The 20,477-nt window shown below is 40.1% G+C and overlaps 2 protein-coding genes across 2 annotated transcripts; both read right to left on the bottom strand.

Annotated features, from left to right (window-relative positions):
• Positions 1–683: 683 nt before the first annotated feature.
• Positions 684–5,065, bottom strand: LOC131475691 (uncharacterized). The gene is made up of 4 exons (XM_058653959.1): positions 4,919–5,065; positions 4,490–4,822; positions 4,062–4,189; positions 684–1,172 (listed from the first exon to the last, which is right to left on the bottom strand). The coding sequence occupies exons 1-4, from the start codon at positions 4,983–4,985 to the stop codon at positions 1,086–1,088; spliced, it is 615 nt and encodes a 204-aa protein (XP_058509942.1). The 5' UTR covers positions 4,986–5,065; the 3' UTR covers positions 684–1,085.
• Positions 5,066–10,349: 5,284 nt separating this feature from the next.
• Positions 10,350–18,384, bottom strand: jpt1b (Jupiter microtubule associated homolog 1b). The gene is made up of 5 exons (XM_058654454.1): positions 18,189–18,384; positions 15,685–15,827; positions 12,859–13,007; positions 12,069–12,099; positions 10,350–10,584 (listed from the first exon to the last, which is right to left on the bottom strand). The coding sequence occupies exons 1-5, from the start codon at positions 18,242–18,244 to the stop codon at positions 10,433–10,435; spliced, it is 531 nt and encodes a 176-aa protein (XP_058510437.1). The 5' UTR covers positions 18,245–18,384; the 3' UTR covers positions 10,350–10,432.
• Positions 18,385–20,477: the final 2,093 nt, after the last annotated feature.

The following is a 20,477-nucleotide window of genomic DNA, read 5'->3' as shown; positions in this document are numbered from 1 at the left end:
TCCTTTTCATTTATTCCAACTTGATTTTTTTACAGTTGAACCACGTGCCGTTTATATCAGAACTGATTTTCAATGCTTTTTTTTTTTTTGTGTGATCAGTGAGGTAGAACATTTTCACCAATTAACACATTTAAGGTACTTTATTGGCGAAGTTGCATGTTGCAGCTGAACATTCCACACCTTACCCTTCCCTTCTAAGTGTGTTGGAGAATCTATGAAGCAGAACTCACAGATATTTATTTTGTCCATTGTGAGCTATTGTAAAAACATGGTGGTGCAAAATGGCGACCTCGGTAGAGCTGACCCGGCTCCTCAAATAAATAAAAAGGGGCAATTAACACTTTTATATTCCTTTTATTCCTTGGCTTTCGGCTCGACATGAGAGTTGCCTATTTTAATCCATCTTTTCTTTCCTATTGGTCTTAACGCTTTTATTATTTTAATGTCCTGTTGGTTTTAAATTGGTCTTAGTGTTTTCTCATGCTGCACACACGTATGTTGTAACTGTATAGCACTTTAGTCAACTTTGTTGTTTTAAAATGTGCTTTATAAATACATTTGGATTGGATTTATATTCAATTTCTGACAAATAAAAAGAATTTCAACAACGTTTTACACACTGGACCTTTTAAAAGTAAGTAAAATGAGTCAAACATGGTTACAAATTCTAAGTATTTATTGTTTCATATTATGTACATTGCAAATTAATATTATCATTACAGTACATGGCATTCAAGAGAACAATGCAATAAACTATCTGCAATGACTACATAAACACTGAAAATAAACATTTATTTACATTACAAATACATATTGTATTAAACTGTGGTGTCCAATTTGTGTTTTTTTAATACAAAGAGCCAAACCACTTATATACAGTGTTTCCCCACATTTCTTGCAGATTAGGCACTTTACCGACCTTTCACTGACTAACAATCTGATACCAACACAAGGCCTGACGAGACGTGGCAGCGCCTCAGAGAACATGCTGATGTTGCAGCATTGCTTCACATGCATCACCTGTACCTCGCTGGTGCAGAGCTTGTGGGGTTTCAGGGTCGGTTGCTTGCAGGCGTGTGATGTCTTCAGCGTCTGAGTGTGCCTCGCATGTCCTCGTAAACATCACTGGTCGTGACACGTCTCGGTTTCACTGTTGTGCGCAAAGTCTTGATCTGGCAAAAAAAAGACAAAAACACTTATTGGTGTCAACATGTTACAGGTTTTTATATAACAGGTAATGTGGTTGTTTTTCAGTGTTGTTTTGTGACTTTTTAATCTGTTTCAGGCATATTTGACAGTATCAACTAGGTCAGATGTATTTAAAATATCAACTGTCACCAATGTTACAGTCTAATACATCAGCCTTCCATGAATACTTCAATTTAGATGGGCTCCAGGTCCCCTGACATTTAAAGAATAAGCAATATACAGGAAACACCTAAAGAAAATGACTTACAGACAAAGAAAAAACAGAGTTATTAAATTAAAAGCCAGTCTTATACTTGCTTCACATGCATGTTGACAATCTGCAGAACACAAAATTACTGTGGAACATAGAGTGCACTTGGGGCCTTGAATCTGCACAGTGCACAATAACATCTCAAGCCTATCGAGGCAAAACATACTGCGCAGTGTCCGAGGGCTCAGTCTCAGGCCTGGTTCGGCGCCCATGTCAACAGATTAGTCTGAGATTGGTGTCCACCAAAAATAGTCTCTGCTGATAATGATGTCGATATTCTAACAGCAATATATGACAGACAGACAGACAGACAGACAGACAGACAGACGACTTTATTAATCCCTTTGGGAGGTTCCCTCGGGGAAATTAACAGCTCCAACATCCACACACAGCACTGTTAAAAAGAGTCACACTTTACAGGAGACTGGAAGAGAGAAAACACCCCAGGTACCAAACACCATAAAATATAGAATAAAATAAGATAAAAATAAAAATAAAAATAAAAATGACCTATGCTATATATATATATATGACATAAAACTGACACTTTCAGAGTGGTTTTAGTGTCTAGGCTGAATCTGGATAGATATTATATTATATTATTATATTATAAAATGATTTTAATTGCTGTAATAATTACTTCAGGTGAGGGGAAAAAAGGAGACAGGGATGATGCAGAAGACACCCAGCAGGTGAGGACCAGGCCTCAATGACCCAAATCACACTGCAACTATACAAGCACCCGAGAAAGGCTCATAAAATAATGGAACATTTCCGAAATGATCCTGATCTTAATCCTATTGAATATGTATTAAAAAAAAAAAAGCTCAGTGTGGAGGAGGCACCATTTGAACCTGAGTCAGCAAGAGTCAGCCAAAGCACTTGGCAGATGCAGAGGATGCTGCTAATGGCTGCGCAATAAAACATTAAGTTAAGGGTTTGTGTCTGGGTCCTTTACCAACAGTTGTATTGTTTATACTATTCAGTTGAATCAAAAGTCAAAAAGCAAACCCTGATTATTGCTTAATGTTGAATAAACTTTTGCCAGTTTTAAGTTATTTCAGAGAACATTGTGGGTTCCACATGTGTCCTTCGACGTTGTGTTGGCACTGAACTCTACTGAAAGAATAAACACTAAATGCAAAAAACACACAGTAAAGATATTACCATTAACATTTTCTGTTCAGCAGCTCCTTCCATCCTGTGCATGAGGACATCCTCATCCTTGTGAAAACCACTTCAATCATTTTAAGATAAGTCATTTGTATTTGTGAACCCTCCCCTCTCGGGATCCAGTGTGCATCATGCACTAACCCTAAGCCCCTTGTCGGGAAACACGATAAAGGATGAGGACTATATTCCTTTTTTACACATCTCTGTGGACCGGTGTCTTTTGCCCTGCTGAACTCATAAATGTGCATTCATCTCTGTGATGAGAGGTTTATGTTCTGCATCTCTGCTATAACATCCATCCCTGTGTACACGTCGATGGGCTAATAAACATGTGGCGACATCCTGCATTGACTGTCTCAGTCACCTGAGGGAAAGCTAATGGACAATCATCGTGGTCATCAAATGTGTCGAGTCTTTTCTTTTGTACCAGTCTTGCCGTGTATTATTTTATGCTGATTGAAAGGATGGGGGGAAAAAAAGAGAGAGGCATAGCTATCATGTGTTGCACCACACAGTGTTCAACAAGCCAAGGCTCCATATTTTAATAAAATGATGTCTTATGATCTCCTTTTATTATGTTTCAAAGATATTTGTCATGTCATGTCGCCTGCGTGTATGGCTGTTGATGCGCTTTGATGAACTCTCATGCAAGGCAAATCCTCCGAGGGGGGAAATAGAGCTTTCTTTCATTCATACCTTAGCGTTCACCTGCGTGAACTGCCTCTGCATTCTTCATATTCATTCATCATTTATTCAGGGTTTTCCCTTAATGTGTCTGCAGCTAATGGGTGGGGTGTGTGAGAGAGTTATCTGATCTGTTTTGAGAACATTTTAGCATAGCGGGAACAAAATGTAGGCCTACTATCAAAAACAACAGGAAGGAACGTAAGAAAGACAAAAAAAAGTCCCTGGAATTCCATCAGGTCAGGTCAGAATCAAAGAAAAACATTGTGCGTGTACATGTATTTAGTGGGCTGTGTGCAGTGTTGTAATGTAACAGAGTACAAATACTCTGTTGCAGTACTTGCGTACAAAATGCACGTATCTGTACTTTATTTGTATGTCTAGCGGCTTGTACTTTTACTGCACTACATTTCCTCTAACTATCTTTGTTACTACCAAATGAAATCAGAACTTCACACTAGTAGTGCAGTGCTTCACACTATCGTTTTGTCATTCACACGCAGAGCAAGGAACTGAACCCACAACCTTTCAGTTGAAAGACAACTCTCCCTACCACTGAGCTACCATGGCTCAATCCTAAAAGCACAGTAAATGTCATATACTTTGAGACTTTTATTATTTTTAATATTATTAAAAAAAACTTCAACTTCTGCCAAAGTCATTTTCTGGTAACAAACTTTTACTCAAGAGTCTCAACCAGTGTGTGTGTGTGTGTGTGTGTGTGTGTGTGTGCGTGTGTGTGTACCTTGAAGAACATCCATATGAGAGCGCCTATGATGAGGCTGATCAGCACGGCAGCAGCGATCACAATAAACACCTGGATCAGCTTGTCATCATTTCGTTCACACACCGGGTCCACCTGGTTTCCATTTGCTGAGACAAAGTTGTTTGAATAAAATGATTACGTGATACGTCACATGTTCTGGCATTAAGAAGGCATCAGTGGTATATGTTATATGTAATTATACTAAAGCAAGTGTCTTTGGCAGCCTTTTTGTTTGAGATGGTGCAGAAGTCTGGTAAGTGGCATGAAAATAGACTGTAAATGTTTACATTATTTTATATTTCTTAGGTTGTAATGAACGCCTTGAACTGCTTGAGGCCTTTTCGGACGAGTCTCTGTTAAATGTGTGTCCTGTGGAACAATGACGAGTTGAATTAGTAAGGGCTCACCTGTCACCACCAGGAGGACGGATCCTTTGCCTTTCGTCGCGATCACCTTCCCGTCCTTCGAGTTAAACTTTTTGTAGACACACCAATAGGGCCCCGTGTCCTCGGTTGTCAAGTTTTTGATTAGAATGTCCACGTTGCAAACTTTTGTTTTGACCTGGAGTCTGCCACTGAATGCTGCAGTGATTACGTTCCCTTCCGGTTTAAATTCTGTATGAATAACCTGAACCTCCTCAAGTAGACCCTTATTCAAGGTCATGAACTCTTCCTCTTCAGAGGTCGTGCACTGAATAGTGATGGCTTCCCCAGCTTTTTTCCACACCACTCCGCTCCCGCCTACATATGTACACAAACAACACAGCAATGAAGTAAAATCATCAGCATAGCACTTACATTACCCGTGAGTACTGCGTGTGTTGTACTCTGTCTTACCTGGGTCACTCAGAACTGTGCAGGAGACACAGAGGATGATTGTGAGCTGTAGCCCGACAGCAGACATGATGGCTGTGATGGCTGTGACGCAAAGTTTACAGGAGTTGTGACTCCTCTGACGGAAATGTGTGTCTGTTCTCCCCCAACATTTGTCTGAGCAGCAACACGTGACCTACATAAAAAAGTTAGATGTGGGTGAGAAGGTGACAGCCACATAAGGTACATAGATGTGAAGTTAAAAAACAACCGCCCACAGGTACAGGACTTTTTCAGCTCTGGCTTAAAACAACACTCACTCACTCACTCACTCACTCACTCACTAAACCCACTTTTATTTCTACACATAACATGTAACACAAAGTACTTTACATTGAAACACTCTCTGTCTCTAAAATATTACTGCTTACAACTCTATTCAAATAAAATAAAGGTCAATGTTATCAGAGAGATACTGTTTCACAGTGCTCCCTAGTGGTTGGAGAATGAACATCTCTGACATTTAGATGACGTACAGTCACATAGTGGTTATGTATACAGGATGTTGGGGTAAAAACTATTTTTTATATATACATTACAACTAAACTGATCATGAATGAACATTTTGTAAAACAGCATCCGATTGTTTTGAATAATGTATACTGATAAACATTTACAAACATAATTACTATTGTTAGTATTATTATAATGATGCTGTTGTTGCTGTCATGTTATAGTGTGCTATAAACTGCTTTACAGTCACAGGAGTCAAATTACGGAACCATTTTAATAATCAGTTTTAATAAGACACACAATAAGCCCACACTCCTTTCCTATACTCCTATCAGACACAGAATAAAGAAGCTCTAACATTTTTTTTTACTATTTCAGTTTAGTTAAGATCTCATTATTTTTGTTGTAACATTGCAACTGGTTCATACTTTTCTAGTGCTATGATGATTCTTTACTAAATAGTTATAGATTACTGTTCAACAGGACATACAGTAACACATGAGACATTAAATGTAATCATTCATGAAACACCATATAAAATAAAATATAACCTTTTGTCTTACATCATTATTATTATTATTATTTTTATTATTATTATTATTATTATTATTGTTATTATTATTTCACATATCTACACACATGAATGGCAGTTTTGACTGCAAGCTAAGGCGGTGACAACACTGTAAATTATTTCTAGGATTCCAAAGGCTTTCACTGTAAATTATTATTTTTTTTACAAGAAATCACACCATTATCATTTCACATGCTTTATCTCTGATACTTTACAATATAATACAGTGTTTTGTGTTTAAATTTTGAAAGGGATATAGGTGTGGCTATTACAGGACACTCAAAATGATTCTCGAAATTTTAAACCACCGTAATGTGCTAATGTATGACATAACTACTGGGTGAGTTATCGGAAATACAACATTTATACAGGGACACACTGCCAAATGACTGAATTATATGACACACATATAAATATGAATATACAGCAATTTACTTTAAAGCACAGGATCTAGGACATAGTAACTTACTGTAAAGATGGCAAGTCATTTACTGTGAATGAACCGTCAAGCATTTTACTGAAACAACAATATCCCATTATAATGGATAAGGTCAGGTGGAGAGCTGATGACTTGATTTTATTGCATCACGTGTATCAACTAAATACAGAGATGATGATGATGGCCAAAGTCATCACGCTGCCACAGAAGAATTGTAAACTCTAGATCAATAACGTCGTTAAAGGTTTTCACAGTCTTTGGGGACAGGGTTAAAAGAGCACGTCCCCCTTCCTGGACATCTGTGCCTCCCTGCAGGGACGGGATTTTTAAAAATCAGGTCCCTGTCCATCCCACTGTCTTTCCCTTCCTCCAGCCTCATGCAGTTAACCAAGTGAGCCAGGACAGATGCTGCAGGGAGGGCATTTACATCTGCTCTCTTCTGTTGCTCTGGAAACAACCCTGTCCATTTGCCAACCAGAGCTTCCTGTTTAGTGCTGCTAATGGGTGGGAGGCGTCACATTTTTAAGACTGCCTGATAATCAGGGGTTACAGATCGGACAAAAAGAAGACAGAAATAGAATGAAAGATGTTATCATTTTTAAGCTTAAAACACAAATACAACAATATCCCTGCTGTTTTCTGCGTCTGCGGAGCGACATAATTAAACAGTGTTCTTTATGATTCTCCTTGAGGCCGCCTTGATAACTTGCTGAGTCAGTGGAGTATGACTGAATGGGGCTATTGATTGTTTGATTGATTGTCTGCCATGCCACTCAGCGATGACTCATCTCATTTCCCAAACTGGCTTCCGCACCCCCATGTCCTTTTTCCTGTTTCAGAGCTCTCCCAGGACACACATGGCCTCATCTGGAGTGCACATGCTTTAATCACCAAGTCAATACACTGAAGCCGCAATGGAGCAAGGATGCTTAAACATTCATCACAGACAGCAGTTAAATGACTTGGCATATGGCTGTGGGGGTGGAAAATGCTAATCACTGGTCTTTCTACAAAGATTTGTTGAATGATCAAGGGGGACAGACGACAGGGTTTGTTTCTAATGTGGCTTTAGTGATTAGCTGCCGGGCCAGGATAAAAGAGCAAACTGCAGTGTTGCGTTTAGTGTTGCATAATCCAACTGTCCCAGCAATACTTTTTTAACTCAAAATATAAACTGGGCATCACTTTTGATTCGTATCCCATGTGTTAACATGCTTTCAGAGGGAGAGATGGAAAAAAATACTAGGGATGGGACAATAACACTTTTTTGTGTCCGACAAAACCCGTGACACAAACTCGAGTGTCTACCGTTACCGATATCAGTCCGATAAAGTCCTTTTAGACCATTTATGAAGCTGTTATTCCAAAGACATAATTCTCCAACTGTAATAAATACTGTTCTCCCAAATAGGAAGAAATAAAGAGCCCAAACATGACTCAGCTAAAATGCTTATTGTTTACAGTCTGTGCACGGTGAAGCATGCGATATATAGGGTTTTTGGATAGTATTGGATATCCGATCCAGTGAGTTTGACCTATATTGAACCGATATGATTCTCATCCCTAAAAATGCGCAAGTATTTTTCGATAGAAGTTGTATTTACAGCTGCAGTGCCTAACGTTTGTTATGATTCAGCCTCTGTTTGTATTTGCACGCTGCATCCTTCATCTGTAAACCAGTTATTTTAAGCAACTGCTATCAGACCAGAATAAGGAAGCATTTGTGTGTATACAACAGCAGCGCAGGGACAAGAGGAAGCATTTCTCTTATCAAACTGCGGAACCACTGCTTCTTTGTGTTTCAGTCATACACTTTACTAGCACACTGTTGCTGCTGCATCAGTCTGTTTTGCCTTAAAGTGTCTCACTTCCTGTGGGCAGTGCAGGAATTTCAACCCTACTGGAGCAGATTGATGAAAGCACTGAAGGAGCAAGGTAATAATAAAGGCTCAGGACTTTCCCTGTGGATACACCGACCGAAAACAACCATTCATTGACTAACTGCACTCCAACATCCTGGCATTTCTCCAGGGCAGGAAGTTCTTTTCCTGATCTTGAGTGACCTTTGCATGCCTTTCACAGCAGACGAGGGCTGGAACACACGACTGTGCCACTCCACTCTTCACAGGCTGCTCAGGGCTGTAGCACAGGAGGCACAAAGAGGCCTAACTCCTGATGCTGAGACCTCTGTGGCTGCTGCGTGTATGATGTATTTAAGAGAAGCCAGTTAAATACAATGGGAGCTCAAGATTCACTGTGTTATAGCAGCCAAAAAAGTGATGACATGTCTTCTAGACACTATTAGATGTTCAGTGAGAGGTCTACAAAAAGTATATTCATCCATTTTCTACCACTTTATCCTCCACATGAGTAGGGGGCTGGAGCCAATATCAGCTGACATAAGGGCGAAAGGCAGGGTACAACCTGGACAGGTCACCCGTTCTTCACATATAAAGACAAACAAGCCACAAGTCACACTCATACCTACAGTCAATTTAGATCAGTGGTTGTGCCTGAGAAAATAATGAGCTACACACTCATGTGTATGTGTATATGCAGTAGACCAGGATTTTCATCCATGTACCAGAGGAAGCTTGCGTACCACACTTTAAGAGCCATGGATTTATAGTGTCCAATAAACCTTATCTCCAGGATTGTGGGAGGAAGCCGGACAAAAACACAACAATCCACAAGCACAAGATGAGAAGATGCCAACTCCACACATAAAAAGGCCCTCAGTCGTACTGGGATCCAACCGGTGACCTCCTTACTGTGAGGCAACAAAGCTTGCCACTGCAGCACCATTTGTATTATGACATTTATTGTAATCCTAATAAAATAAAACATGTCCTGGCTGTTTCTATGACCAGCAACCTCTCAGCTTTGCCTGCATGATTAGTAAGTGTATGGAGCGGTCACTGGTTTCCACAGCCATGTGCATGTAACTGACTGTATAATAAATAGTGTTAATCTATTGATAGCTTAGGTTACACACTGAATTTTACATGGGTTTGTGTTTAGAAAGAAATCTTCAAATGTAAAACTTTGAATCAGAAAAAAAAGTCAAACCAAAAGGAACTGATAGAGGGGAAAAATACTGGTGTTCTGCATCAGCCTTTGTATTTTCACTAAACTGTGCTCAAGAGTTCAGACTAAGAAAAACATCTCCAAATAAAGCAAACTGTTGGAGAGCTATCAGAGGTAATATTTCATACATGACATCACATCTTGCATGAATCATGTTTTGCTTTGTGAATCTGATTTTATTTTTTTTTTAAATAAAGAAGGGGTTTAAACAAAACGCATTGCCGACATTAAATCAGAAACATGATGTCATGAAGAGATTGGGCAGTTTCTGTGATGACAGAATTGGCAGCGGCTCTCGTGATTGCTTGGGCCGGGCAGATTTCCAGTCAAAGAGCCTGTCTCTGCTCTCAAAAACAACAGTGTTCAGGCTCCAACTCAGTGTAGATAAATAGTGTGTGGAGCCATTTCTGCATAGACACTGAAAACCAGATATTACTTTGAAACTATCGTGTTTATTGTACATGAATAATAGTGCAAACGCTTAAAAGAGTAGAATCAGCCACAACAAATTCATATCAATCTTTATTGTATTTAGAAATCCACGCATCAAATCTTTTTTTTTTTCCTTTACCATTTACAATGTGGGGGGGGGGGGAGAGACACAAGCTAAATGTCATGCCTTTCCCAGCAGGCGCGATGCACTACAGGATGGGCTGAAATGGAAGGAGAGCGGGAATACATAAAGTGCTTTTGTCAACATTTTCTTCTTTTAATAGAAAAAAGGACCAAAACAGAAGGTTTGAGGGTGGAGGGCGGGGACACGGAGGTCCAGGGACGTGACAGCGAGAGTGCATATAAAGAAGGTGACATCATGATGAGGAGGAAGAGAGTCGTGGGGGTATTTATTTAAAAAAAAAACAAAAAAAAAAAAAACGTTTGAATGAAAAACAGAACCAAAAAAACAAAAAGAAAAACGGAACAAGTAGTCTCAACCCAGGATGAGGCTGGACTTGCCACCAGGTGGGTTTCTTCGGCCACCTGCAGTGACATTGGCACCTCCCGATGGGGCAGAGGGCTCTGGTGTCTCCTGCTGCTGCTGCTGCTGCTCCTGCTCCTCTTGCTCCACAGTGTCAGTACACTCTAAAGATGAAAACAGAAAGAAAAAGAAAAAGAAAAAACACATTTACCCAGACTCCAGAGCAAGTAACTGGGGCTGCCATTTAACTAAATTTTAACTAAATGCAGATGACTAGTAGATGACAGTAGATACAATTTAGACCAGACAGCTCACACATTTTGAAATGCATTTCTGACAGTTGCACAGCATAAAATCACGTCATTTGGTAGTAGAAACAAACTTTGAGGTGAAACCGTCCACTGCAGCTTTGTCCCTCAAAATCTAATCTAAAAGGACCTAACACTAACATAAACCACAACTAGTCACTTAAGTCAGGTTCATTCTCTTGCACTTTCATTCTAAGTTATCATGGCAGACTGGTATTCATTATATCATCAAAAAAAATTCTTCCCTTTACTGTGACAATAAACCTCTTGTATTTCGTATCAGTAGCAAAACAACACTTAAATTCCAAAAGTACAAAAAAAAGTAATCTGTCCATCGTGTTCATTAAAAATCAAGTATACTTAACTGTAGTCAAGGCAAGCTACTCCTTCAGCTCACTGTCATTTCATCCAGGTTTATTTTACCTCGACTCATTTGGATTTTAGAAATAAAGTGAAATAACTTTTTGTAATAAACATAATTTAAAGAGGAAGTTACGATACTGGCATGTGATATATGCAGTCACATAACACACTTCAGTTTTCATGGCTAGAATTCACACAGTGAATCAGTGAATACACAAAGTGCTCAAACACTGGGCTCTTGCAAAGTGAAGAGGACTTTTTAAAATTAATAAGATTATTAATTAAAAACATTTTTGAAAGGAAGGACAGTCAACTCCTAAATATTCCCTGCTCAACACTGGAGCCGCTGTAGTGAGTTTATTAAATACAGATTTAATCCGACTGGTGCCACAGATATTAGAACTACACGGCCTGTTTGACGCAGACGGTTAAAAAAAAAACCCTCCGTGCCCGAGCATGAAGACACACTCACAACATGCATTTTTCAAACAGAAACAAATTACTGACCATGGTGCTTTAACAAGCAGGGCTGAAGTGGCTCAAATAATAACACAAAATCCCATCACGTTCAAAAGCAGAGCAAACAAGTGAGCGTTTCTGAACATTGATGAGTGGTCAAACCCTCCATTATCCAAGGAGCCAGTCTCTTCCTAACAAACATGCACCTGGAGGTTAATAAAAAGCTTTTCATACTAAGTGAGGGCCTGCCATCAAAGAACAGCTGCCAGACTACAGACCATCATGACAGGCAAAAATACCACATCAAATAGGTCATATGATTTTTACATGACACGGGATAGAACTAGACGCAACACAGTATGATCTTTAAGAGGCGAGTAAGCAGGGAATTACCTGTTCAGTTACAGTGTACCATGGACTTATTCACTAAGTAATCTAAGTCATGCACTGCTGGTTAGACATAGTGAGAGTGAGACAGAAAGTCTTTTATGAACAGCTGCAGAACTTGAAATACTTACCATCATTTACTTGCTCTTGGCCATTCTCAACCTAGAATCAAAAACATGATACAAGAATGTCAGATACATTCGCCGAACAAAACGGAGTGATGTTTTCACCCGTTTATACAAGACACCCAATATACCCTTTTTGTGTTCTTTATCTGAATCTAACTGCTCCTACTTTGTTACAACACGGTGCTTTGACAGGCAGACTGCGTGCAGCGTTTGAAATCTCCTGTTGCTGACAGACATAACAGATCTGCTGAATTTTCTTGGCCTGAGGGGAAGCGTGTTATTCATACCCTCAAAGCCAAACCAGAAAACAACGTGCAGAAAGATAATTATTTTATTTTTTTTTTACAAAAAACTATCCAGAACTTCACGAATTCCATAGAAGCTTCTTTGGACAAACAGCCAACGCCCGATGACTGAAGACACAACTACTGAGCTTTCTGATCCTTGAATTGTGATACAGTTATGACACAGTTCTGGAAGGTGAGCCACGTCTTTGTTTGACAAATATCCCGTTTCACTCTTTGTTAAAAGAATCATTGAATTTCTCGAATAAATATTCAGCCCTAAGGACTAGCTCATTCCCAGAATAAAAAGGTAAACCTCTACTATGTGAGTGGAGAATATTTAACAAATAACATACAGGAAAGGTTTCAAATGCAGAGATAAAAGTTTCCACTGTACTGTTCAGAATTATTCTTAATCTATTCACATGTGCTTGTCAGCCTTAAACTAGGTTGTGGCTTTGTTACAACATTGAATGGAAACAATGTCTGTCAGAATAAAAGGGAGGTACCTCTCGTCTCTGGTTCCACAGCATGGCTGCCCCAGAGTTGTGGATGGTGGTGAGTTCCGGCTGAGGGTTCTTGGGGAAGAGAAGGGGCTGCTGGCACCGTCTCAACGGGGCCGAAGGCTCCCCGCACAGAGTCCCTGCAGCTGTGCCAGCTGGAAGTTAAGAGACAGAAGCACAGGGCAAGAATCTTGATAAAAAGACTACTAAAAACATTCATGAGCAGTAATATATCAGCTGTCAATGTGTAATGTTTAAAGTGAAGCTGGACAGGGAGCTCAAGGGTCAAATGACAAAACATGACTCATGTTTTAAAGCAGCAGAGTCATACCACACGGACACTGATCCAATTAGTCACAGAGGCACCCCAGGCCCTCCGTGCTAAACACAAGATTCATCTCCTCAGATTTGACCAAACATCAGCTTAAAGGCGAAATTTTACCGAAATAACATGAGACAAAAATCACATAGAATCAACAGGAAATGTTCACAAATCCGCTTGGGTGTCTGCAACAGACCCAGAAACACAGTGGAACGCTTCCAGGCAGACAACCTGGATGCCAAAACTCACAAAACCCTGTAACGCCTGCAGTCTCCTTAGGCAGAAAGAGCATTAAAACCTTGAGTTTGGCTCATTGTAGGGGAGCAGGCTGTGCTAACCAAAGCCACATAAGGTAACAACCCAGCTTCAGCCCAGAGGGCCAGAGCGGAGACAGGCTGTCTTTGTCATGATGGGAACAACTGCTGCTGAAGAAGCGGAGGAGTGGCCATTGTTGTTAATAGAGTGAAGAGAACTCAACAAGAGCTTATTCACTAGTACAGGCTCCATATTTCCGAAACTGATCAGTGAACAACAAAAAGCATATAGAAGAAGATTAAACTAGAATGATAGGCTAAATGCAATGCATTATGTTATCATCACTATAACACATAGCCTTCTACTTAATCTTATAGATCTCCTGGGTCCATTATATAAATGTATGATGTTACTGACCAGGCTGGGAAACAGGAATGACTATCATGTTGCTACTAGTAGTTTTGGATTCCTCTGTGATTATAGTGCTCATCATGTGGTCAGGAGCTGAGGGAAATTCAACAAACCAACAGCTCTGGTATCAAAACCCTAAAATCCTTACCAACAACCTGCCAGAGACTTTGGCTGAACAACAATAAGCTTAAGTGTCAGCATAAACAGAACATCAGCACACCACTTTTTTCAATGTTCAAAATCCTTACCAACCTTACCGATCAGCGTCAAATGTTTAGTTTTTGTAAAAGGACTCTAACTAGTTTATTAAATATATTTTTTTCTCCCTCACTCCTACTTTGTGCGTTTCATTTTATACTTATTTACTCAGGTTGTGAGATTTTAGCCCCCCAGGGAAAGAAATGAGTTTTATTTCTTGAAAATAAAATGTGAAAAACAAATGAAGGCCCTGGTTACTTGGACCATGCAGGTCTTGTTGCAAAAGGTTTTATAGGGAATGTTTTATAGGAGAAACAGACGGCAATAAAACACAGTTATCCATACTAAAAAAGGAGGACGTCGTCTGAAACTAAATGTTTTTTTAGTCCGACTATGACTGATCAGAAATGAATGAGCTACACAAGAAAGCATGAAAGCATAAAACACAAATAAAAGACAACAACTGCCCACCTGCATGAAGCGTGCATTCCAAAGCAAACACAGAACACTGGTAAAAACCTGCTACTGCAATCAGCAGTGATAATTCAGGCAGAAGCAAACATTCGCATCCTTTGTATTAGTCAATGAACTTGGCCTAGACCTGACTGAAACAATGCAAGGAGGAAATGGCTTCACTAACAGCAGCTGTTGGCTGCAGAGGTCAGCGGATGAAGTAATGATTTTGGGGTCAATTCGTCACTGTCCACACATCCAGGAAGTTTGACACAGAATGAAAACAGCTAGAGCGGTTTGCTACGGAGTAATAACTGTGAAAACACAAGATTCCTTGTGGATTTTAGAGAAACTCCACAACCATTACACATTACACACTACTACAATCTTTGAGTCCAAACCAAACACTAAACATTCCCCATCATGTGTGAAATGTTTCTGTTTAATAACAACGTTGGTCATTTTCTGACCATAAGGAAGTTTAAAAACAACAATAAACTGATTTCAATCAGGAGCAAATATCTATTTTTAGTTATATGACATTTGTTACGATAATTAACGGATTTAAAACTTTATCGTGATAATGCTTTGTCCAGCCCTAAGATAGGTACATCAACTTATACTATATTTTTTATTTTTGCCTGTGAGGCTGTATGCGTGCTGTGACATTGACAAGTCCAAATCATTTACAGGTCTCTTATCCCCACTGCTACATTTACCTGCCTCTACTCCTGGAACAAAGCTTCCCAAAACTCTATAGAAAAGTACACATTTCACCAGATGACAACTTTTTATCTGACCCATTTCTTCCAGTGAGAGCTGATGCTCATCCCCGTTGAACAAAGCCTAGTTTCAAATTACACTTATCCCTGTGCTCCAAGGCTTTTTGGCCTTTCCACTTGTGGGATGTGCTTTTCTGACAACCTAAATGGAAAAATACTAAATACCAAACACTTTAGTTTGTCTCCTTCCCTAGCTCAAGTTAAGAGAAAATTAATTCCATGTTGCTTTTTGCTTACTTAAGGTTTCTGGTAGCCTTGCCTACTTTTGCAAGTCTGAGCTTGCCCTCATACCCTTTCACTAGTGCCAAACTCAAACCACCACTAATGTTTGCCCTGTAAATCAAAACCTTGTTTTTTTTTCATTCATTTGGTCCTGATATTATCACATGGAAAAGTCATAGATTGAATTACTTGGTGGATTGTTCCTCCGATGAGCGTGAGGGTCCTCGGGTTCTCCAAAGATGCTAGAGGCCATCTTGTCTTTGCGCTGTGGGGTCGAGCCGTCGTCTGTGCCGAAGGAGATGCTCGAGTCCCCACCTGGCGGTCGTAGTACCCTGTATGGAGCCATAAATGACACATTTCAATGTCAGTTGCCAATGACACTCCCATCCCCCACTCTTTAGTCCAAGTCAAAAGAAAATCAGTAACAAAAAGAACATATCAGGATGCCTCCCTCCACTTGCAGCCTTCTCCTGACCCCACCCTTACCCTTTCAAACACATTACATGCACACACAATAACACACAGCCTACTCTCTAAGCCCCGACTGTCCGCCTGTCAGACAAACAGTCACAATCTCTGCCCTGCAGCTGACTCCGGTCTCATAGAATCATAGTTAGCTGGCGAGCTGCTGACTCTTCTCAGCACAAATTCCTTTGCAGTGACAAACATGGGGCTGGTGTCAGTTCTTGGGGGAATCATTTGATGCCCCTTTTTTGTCAATAATGCAACGGGAGGCAAAAAGTCTACGGTGAACAGTCAATAAAAGTCACCCCAAAAAACGAGAATATCAGAGCTATGTAAAAGAGTATACATGGAGGGCAGAGCATGATAAACAGTGCCCACTTGCCATTAGCATTCCTTGCACCATGAGCAGAACAAAAGGGAGACAATAATGGTGAGGGAAAGCCTTTTTAATTATTGCTGTGCTGAAGGACAGTTGGGGGCAGATAAGAGAAACTGTGTGTGTGTGTGTGTGTGTGCGTGCAGAGCCTCTCTTGGACCCCTCCCTCTTTTTCCCCAAGCAAACTCTCCTCTCCTCTCTTTAGAGTCCCCGAAGCCACCAGCTGACACGAGAGCAGCTGTCCAGAGGGTCAGGCGGACATATGCGGTCCAAAAAAACAAGTCAGCTCTAGAAGCAGAAGTATAAAGAAAGCAACTACATAAGGAGAATCTGCAGCACGTGGACTGCTCCTAATTTTCCTCAATCAATTCTTGTAGTCTCCGTCATACTTGTGATGTGACAGTTAATGCCTAAACCAGACTTAACCTCCCAGCCAGAGGGGATGAGCTCATGCTTTCCACATGGATTGCGACAAGGGGAAATGCTTTTAGCTGCCTGGCAGCAGACCCCACCCTAGTCTGAAAATGCAAGTAATATCAGTGAAATGGCTGTAATGTTTAGAAGCTGTTAGGCAGCTTCGTGGCAATCGGAGCTAGGGACGATAATGCTGAGCTCCCAAGCCAAAGATGGCATGTCTGATAAGGCAGGGAAGGAAAGCTTGATGGCCTACAAAGATTTCAGCCTAATTCTGTTCAATTGCTGCTCTACGGATCCCTTTGGTCAGCCAGCAGCAGAAATGACTAGAAGCCCAAACGAGGGGGGGGGGGGGTTTAAGGAGACGAAGCAAAGAGCTAAGGGAAGATTTATGGGCTTAGCTACCCCAAAGCCCCCACCCAAGCCCCTGCATCATTTGAGAGCAGCATGCCACCTCAAATCGCTTGATGACTGACCGAGATTTGACATGCTCACTTGTATTCTCTATTAGTCTGATTCAGAAGCCATTAAATCGTGACTCATTTGTTTAGGGATTCACAATTTAAAGGGGAGCCTTCTATGCATTATTCCCTCTGCAAAGGGGAGGAATGCATCCAGATGAGATGCATCATTTACTGGAAGGCTATGACTGCATGCTTGGAGGATGAGTTGTCTTTCTCAGGGAGTTTTCTTCTTTATCGGTACAAATAAGCTTTACCTTACGTGTTTAGCCTCAAATAAATCTAGTAAAAGACAAAAATACCAGAAGATATTTGTTCTCAGCTTCACTAAACTCCTATTCTTTCCAACACCGGTGAACTAAGTCAGAGATAATGACATTTGCAGACCCCAGTCTGGTCTGGGATTCTTCCTGTGACCAGGCACATTTTAGGACTCTGGCTTATTAACCATTTATTTGGCCCTCTATTGAAAACAATACGTACAAAAGCCACAGTTAGGAAGTAAGCAGTTATTTGGAACTACCAAGTGCAGCACATTTAGAAATCACAGCAGGAGATGAGCTGTGACTAAAAGTAGAGCAAAGTTAGACAGTAACAGTCAATACAGAGCTAATGTAAGGCAGTTTTATCCATTCCAAAAAAAAACAACAAAAAGGAAAATAATATAATATTAGAATTTTTTTTTTCTTTGAGAAACTAGTATGCCTAATTATTCCACTTATCTCTGGCGGGTTAACCAAACTAACTTAGTGTAAACTAGAGGTTGTGTCGCATCAGTCTCCCAATAAGATTAACTTAATTAGAAAGACTATGTGACAGTTTAGCTAAATCCAGAGAAATCCCTGTCCAGCGGGCTAACGTTAGGTAGCAGGCTGCCATTAAGCAGAAAAGCAGAAAAGAGGCGTTTGCTAGCTCAAGAGGCTCGTCCACATCCCACTTCTTTTGTTCCTCCATTAAAGGCGTTCAGCTCCTTTTACCTGGAACTGCTTTTAGCACCAGGTTCCATTCCTTTAAATGTGGTGGTCGTCGTCATCTCTAAGAAGTACTTCGATGTCTCGGCGGTGGCAAAGAGTCAGTGAAAAAGTAGAAAGTAAAAAAAGAAAAGAAATTCCTCCTCTCTTCCTGCAGAGATGCGACGAGATGTCGACTCCACCCGTCACTGAAAAACATAACGACTACCAGATCCACCAGTTTAACTGTGCCAGCCCACGAGACCCAGCCCACCACCGCTTGCCCCGCTCTGATTGGACAGGGCGTCTATAAACTCGTCTCTGATTGGCCGGGTCATTTCAGAACTCTCCTCTGATTGGCCCGAACCTCGGCGACTGCCTCTACTGTTGGTGGCAGGTCTCGGTTTCATGTCAGTGCTCTCACTTTTTCACCCTGTCACTAAGTTATGTTCATACTCTCAAAGTATGTTCTTGTTTCCGTGTTTATCCAAAAAACTGCAACTTTAAACATCTGAACTTTATTGTCCAATTTGAATTAAAAAAAAAAATATTGATTCTAAAATTTCCTACAGTGGCCCTGAAGGTCAAAACACAACAACATTTCAGAAAACACAATGACATTACAGACAACACAAAATGTACAGTAAACAAAACCAGTGACCTGGTTTCAGTATGAATGTAAGCCTGGCTCAGATGATTTCCTTTATCTTTACTTTCTTGCAGATGACCTGATAACGCTGTCACGATCCCTCACTTGTGCTCCAGGAGGTGAGAGTCAGGTTCCAGATATTGTTCTGTGTCTGGGAGTAAACCTCAGTCAGCCTTTTGTGGAATTCAAACCCATCAACACGTTAAGTCACCATCCATGTGGCAAAAGAAAACAATGCGCTCTGTGCAGTACAATTTAATGAAAAGTGAAGACTGTTACAATGTTAAAACTGTATAAAATATAAAATTATTTTGCATGGACAGGTTTCCATGCAATGAAAGGCACATCTTTAACATATTCAAGACAAAAATGAGCTGTGTTCATATTTTCATTTAAGTCAGATACCTCATGGGTAAGTGAGGAGCCCATTTGCAGAACAGGTACAGAACAGGTTGTTCTACCTGCTATCATGATTATACATTTATGCACAATGGAAACATATTTGCTTTCAACAGTTTGCTTTACTTTAGGCCTAATTTAAATAAATGTCAGCCTGTAAAATGGGCTCTTATCATTGAGTTGTCAGAAAAGAACAGACATCTGCCTGCAAACAACGCAGGTGGAATTACATTTGAAATATTTTACTTAAGACCAGTATCATGTATAGTGCTTAATTTTCAAGTCATCTTTTAAATCCATACTCTCCCAGGGGTCACCAACTGTAGGAGCCAGTATTGAGTTAATTTAGTTTAGGGTTAGTTGTGTGTTATCTCTTATCACGTCTGGTGCGTACACATCTCACTCTCAATATGCATTATGTGCACATTATAGTCATCTGGTGTGAAATACCATAAGAAATCAGTAAACGTATAGCTCCAAAACATTAAAACATGAGAAAGTTGACAAAATGTTTAATTCATTAAAGTTAATTTATTTAAATTTCAGTTGGGCCGGAGAAGGAAGTTCCCATCACAGAGGCAGTGGAAATGATCACAAAGGCTTTGGACTTCAAGGGTGAAATAGTCGTACCCTTCAAACATTTCCCAGTAATCCAGTTTTTATTCTGACAGGTGTACTCGTAAATAAATGGCCTTCTCATTTACAAACAATTTTTTGATATTGCATAAATTGAGTGTTTTATTTTGAGCTAAAAACAATGATTATTAACCTGTTGAAGAAGACAGCGAGCAATGACAAACTGAGACGCTACCTTCCTGACTTCACCTTCACACCGCTTGATGAAGGTCAGAGTTCATAATAGTACAAGTCAATGAATGTGGATGAATATTTGCCTGTGTTTTAAAGTAACCGTTTACTTTTATTTTATCTGTCCTTCCAGCCATCAAGATGACCTGTGACTGGTTTGTGGCCAATTACGACATTGCTAGAAAATGATGTGATGAAGCACTGAGCTGAAAACACTGCATGTTCATGCTGGTGTTGTTGTTTTTCTTCTTCTGTGTTTTGGAGTGAACATCTGCAATATGAGCAAACATACGAGGGCCAATAATTACTTATGCTGTTGATGCAAATGTATTCTTCCGATTTACTGATTGACATCTTAAAACTTCTCTATATTTTTGGTTTTATGGTGCAGGGAGGGGCAAGATGACCTTTTTAAATCATAATACCTTCTCTTTGGTTCACAGTGATAATGTTTACATGTT

The sequence above is a fragment of the Solea solea genome, chromosome 16 (genome assembly GCF_958295425.1).
Source record: "Solea solea chromosome 16, fSolSol10.1, whole genome shotgun sequence".
In the NCBI taxonomy this organism is placed as follows: domain Eukaryota; kingdom Metazoa; phylum Chordata; class Actinopteri; order Pleuronectiformes; family Soleidae; genus Solea; species Solea solea.
Note: the sequence above shows the minus strand (reverse complement) of the source record. Positions and strands in the feature narration are given on the sequence as shown.

Coding starts and splice junctions, on each gene's coding strand:
- LOC131475691 (XM_058653959.1), bottom strand. CDS start 4,985: ATGTCTGCTGTCGGGCTACAGCTCACAATCATCCTCTGTGTCTCCTGC. Junction 4,190..4,489: donor CGTCCTCCTGGTGGTGACAG/GTGAGCCCTTAC, acceptor ACTTTGTCTCAG/CAAATGGAAACCAGGTGGAC. Junction 1,173..4,061: donor TCATATGGATGTTCTTCAAG/GTACACACACAC, acceptor TTTTTTTGCCAG/ATCAAGACTTTGCGCACAAC.
- jpt1b (XM_058654454.1), bottom strand. CDS start 18,244: ATGACGACGACCACCACATTTAAAGGAATGGAACCTGGTGCTAAAAGC. Junction 15,828..18,188: donor GGTGCTAAAAGCAGTTCCAG/GTAAAAGGAGCT, acceptor GGCTCCATACAG/GGTACTACGACCGCCAGGTG. Junction 13,008..15,684: donor TCGGAGGAACAATCCACCAA/GTAATTCAATCT, acceptor CTTAACTTCCAG/CTGGCACAGCTGCAGGGACT.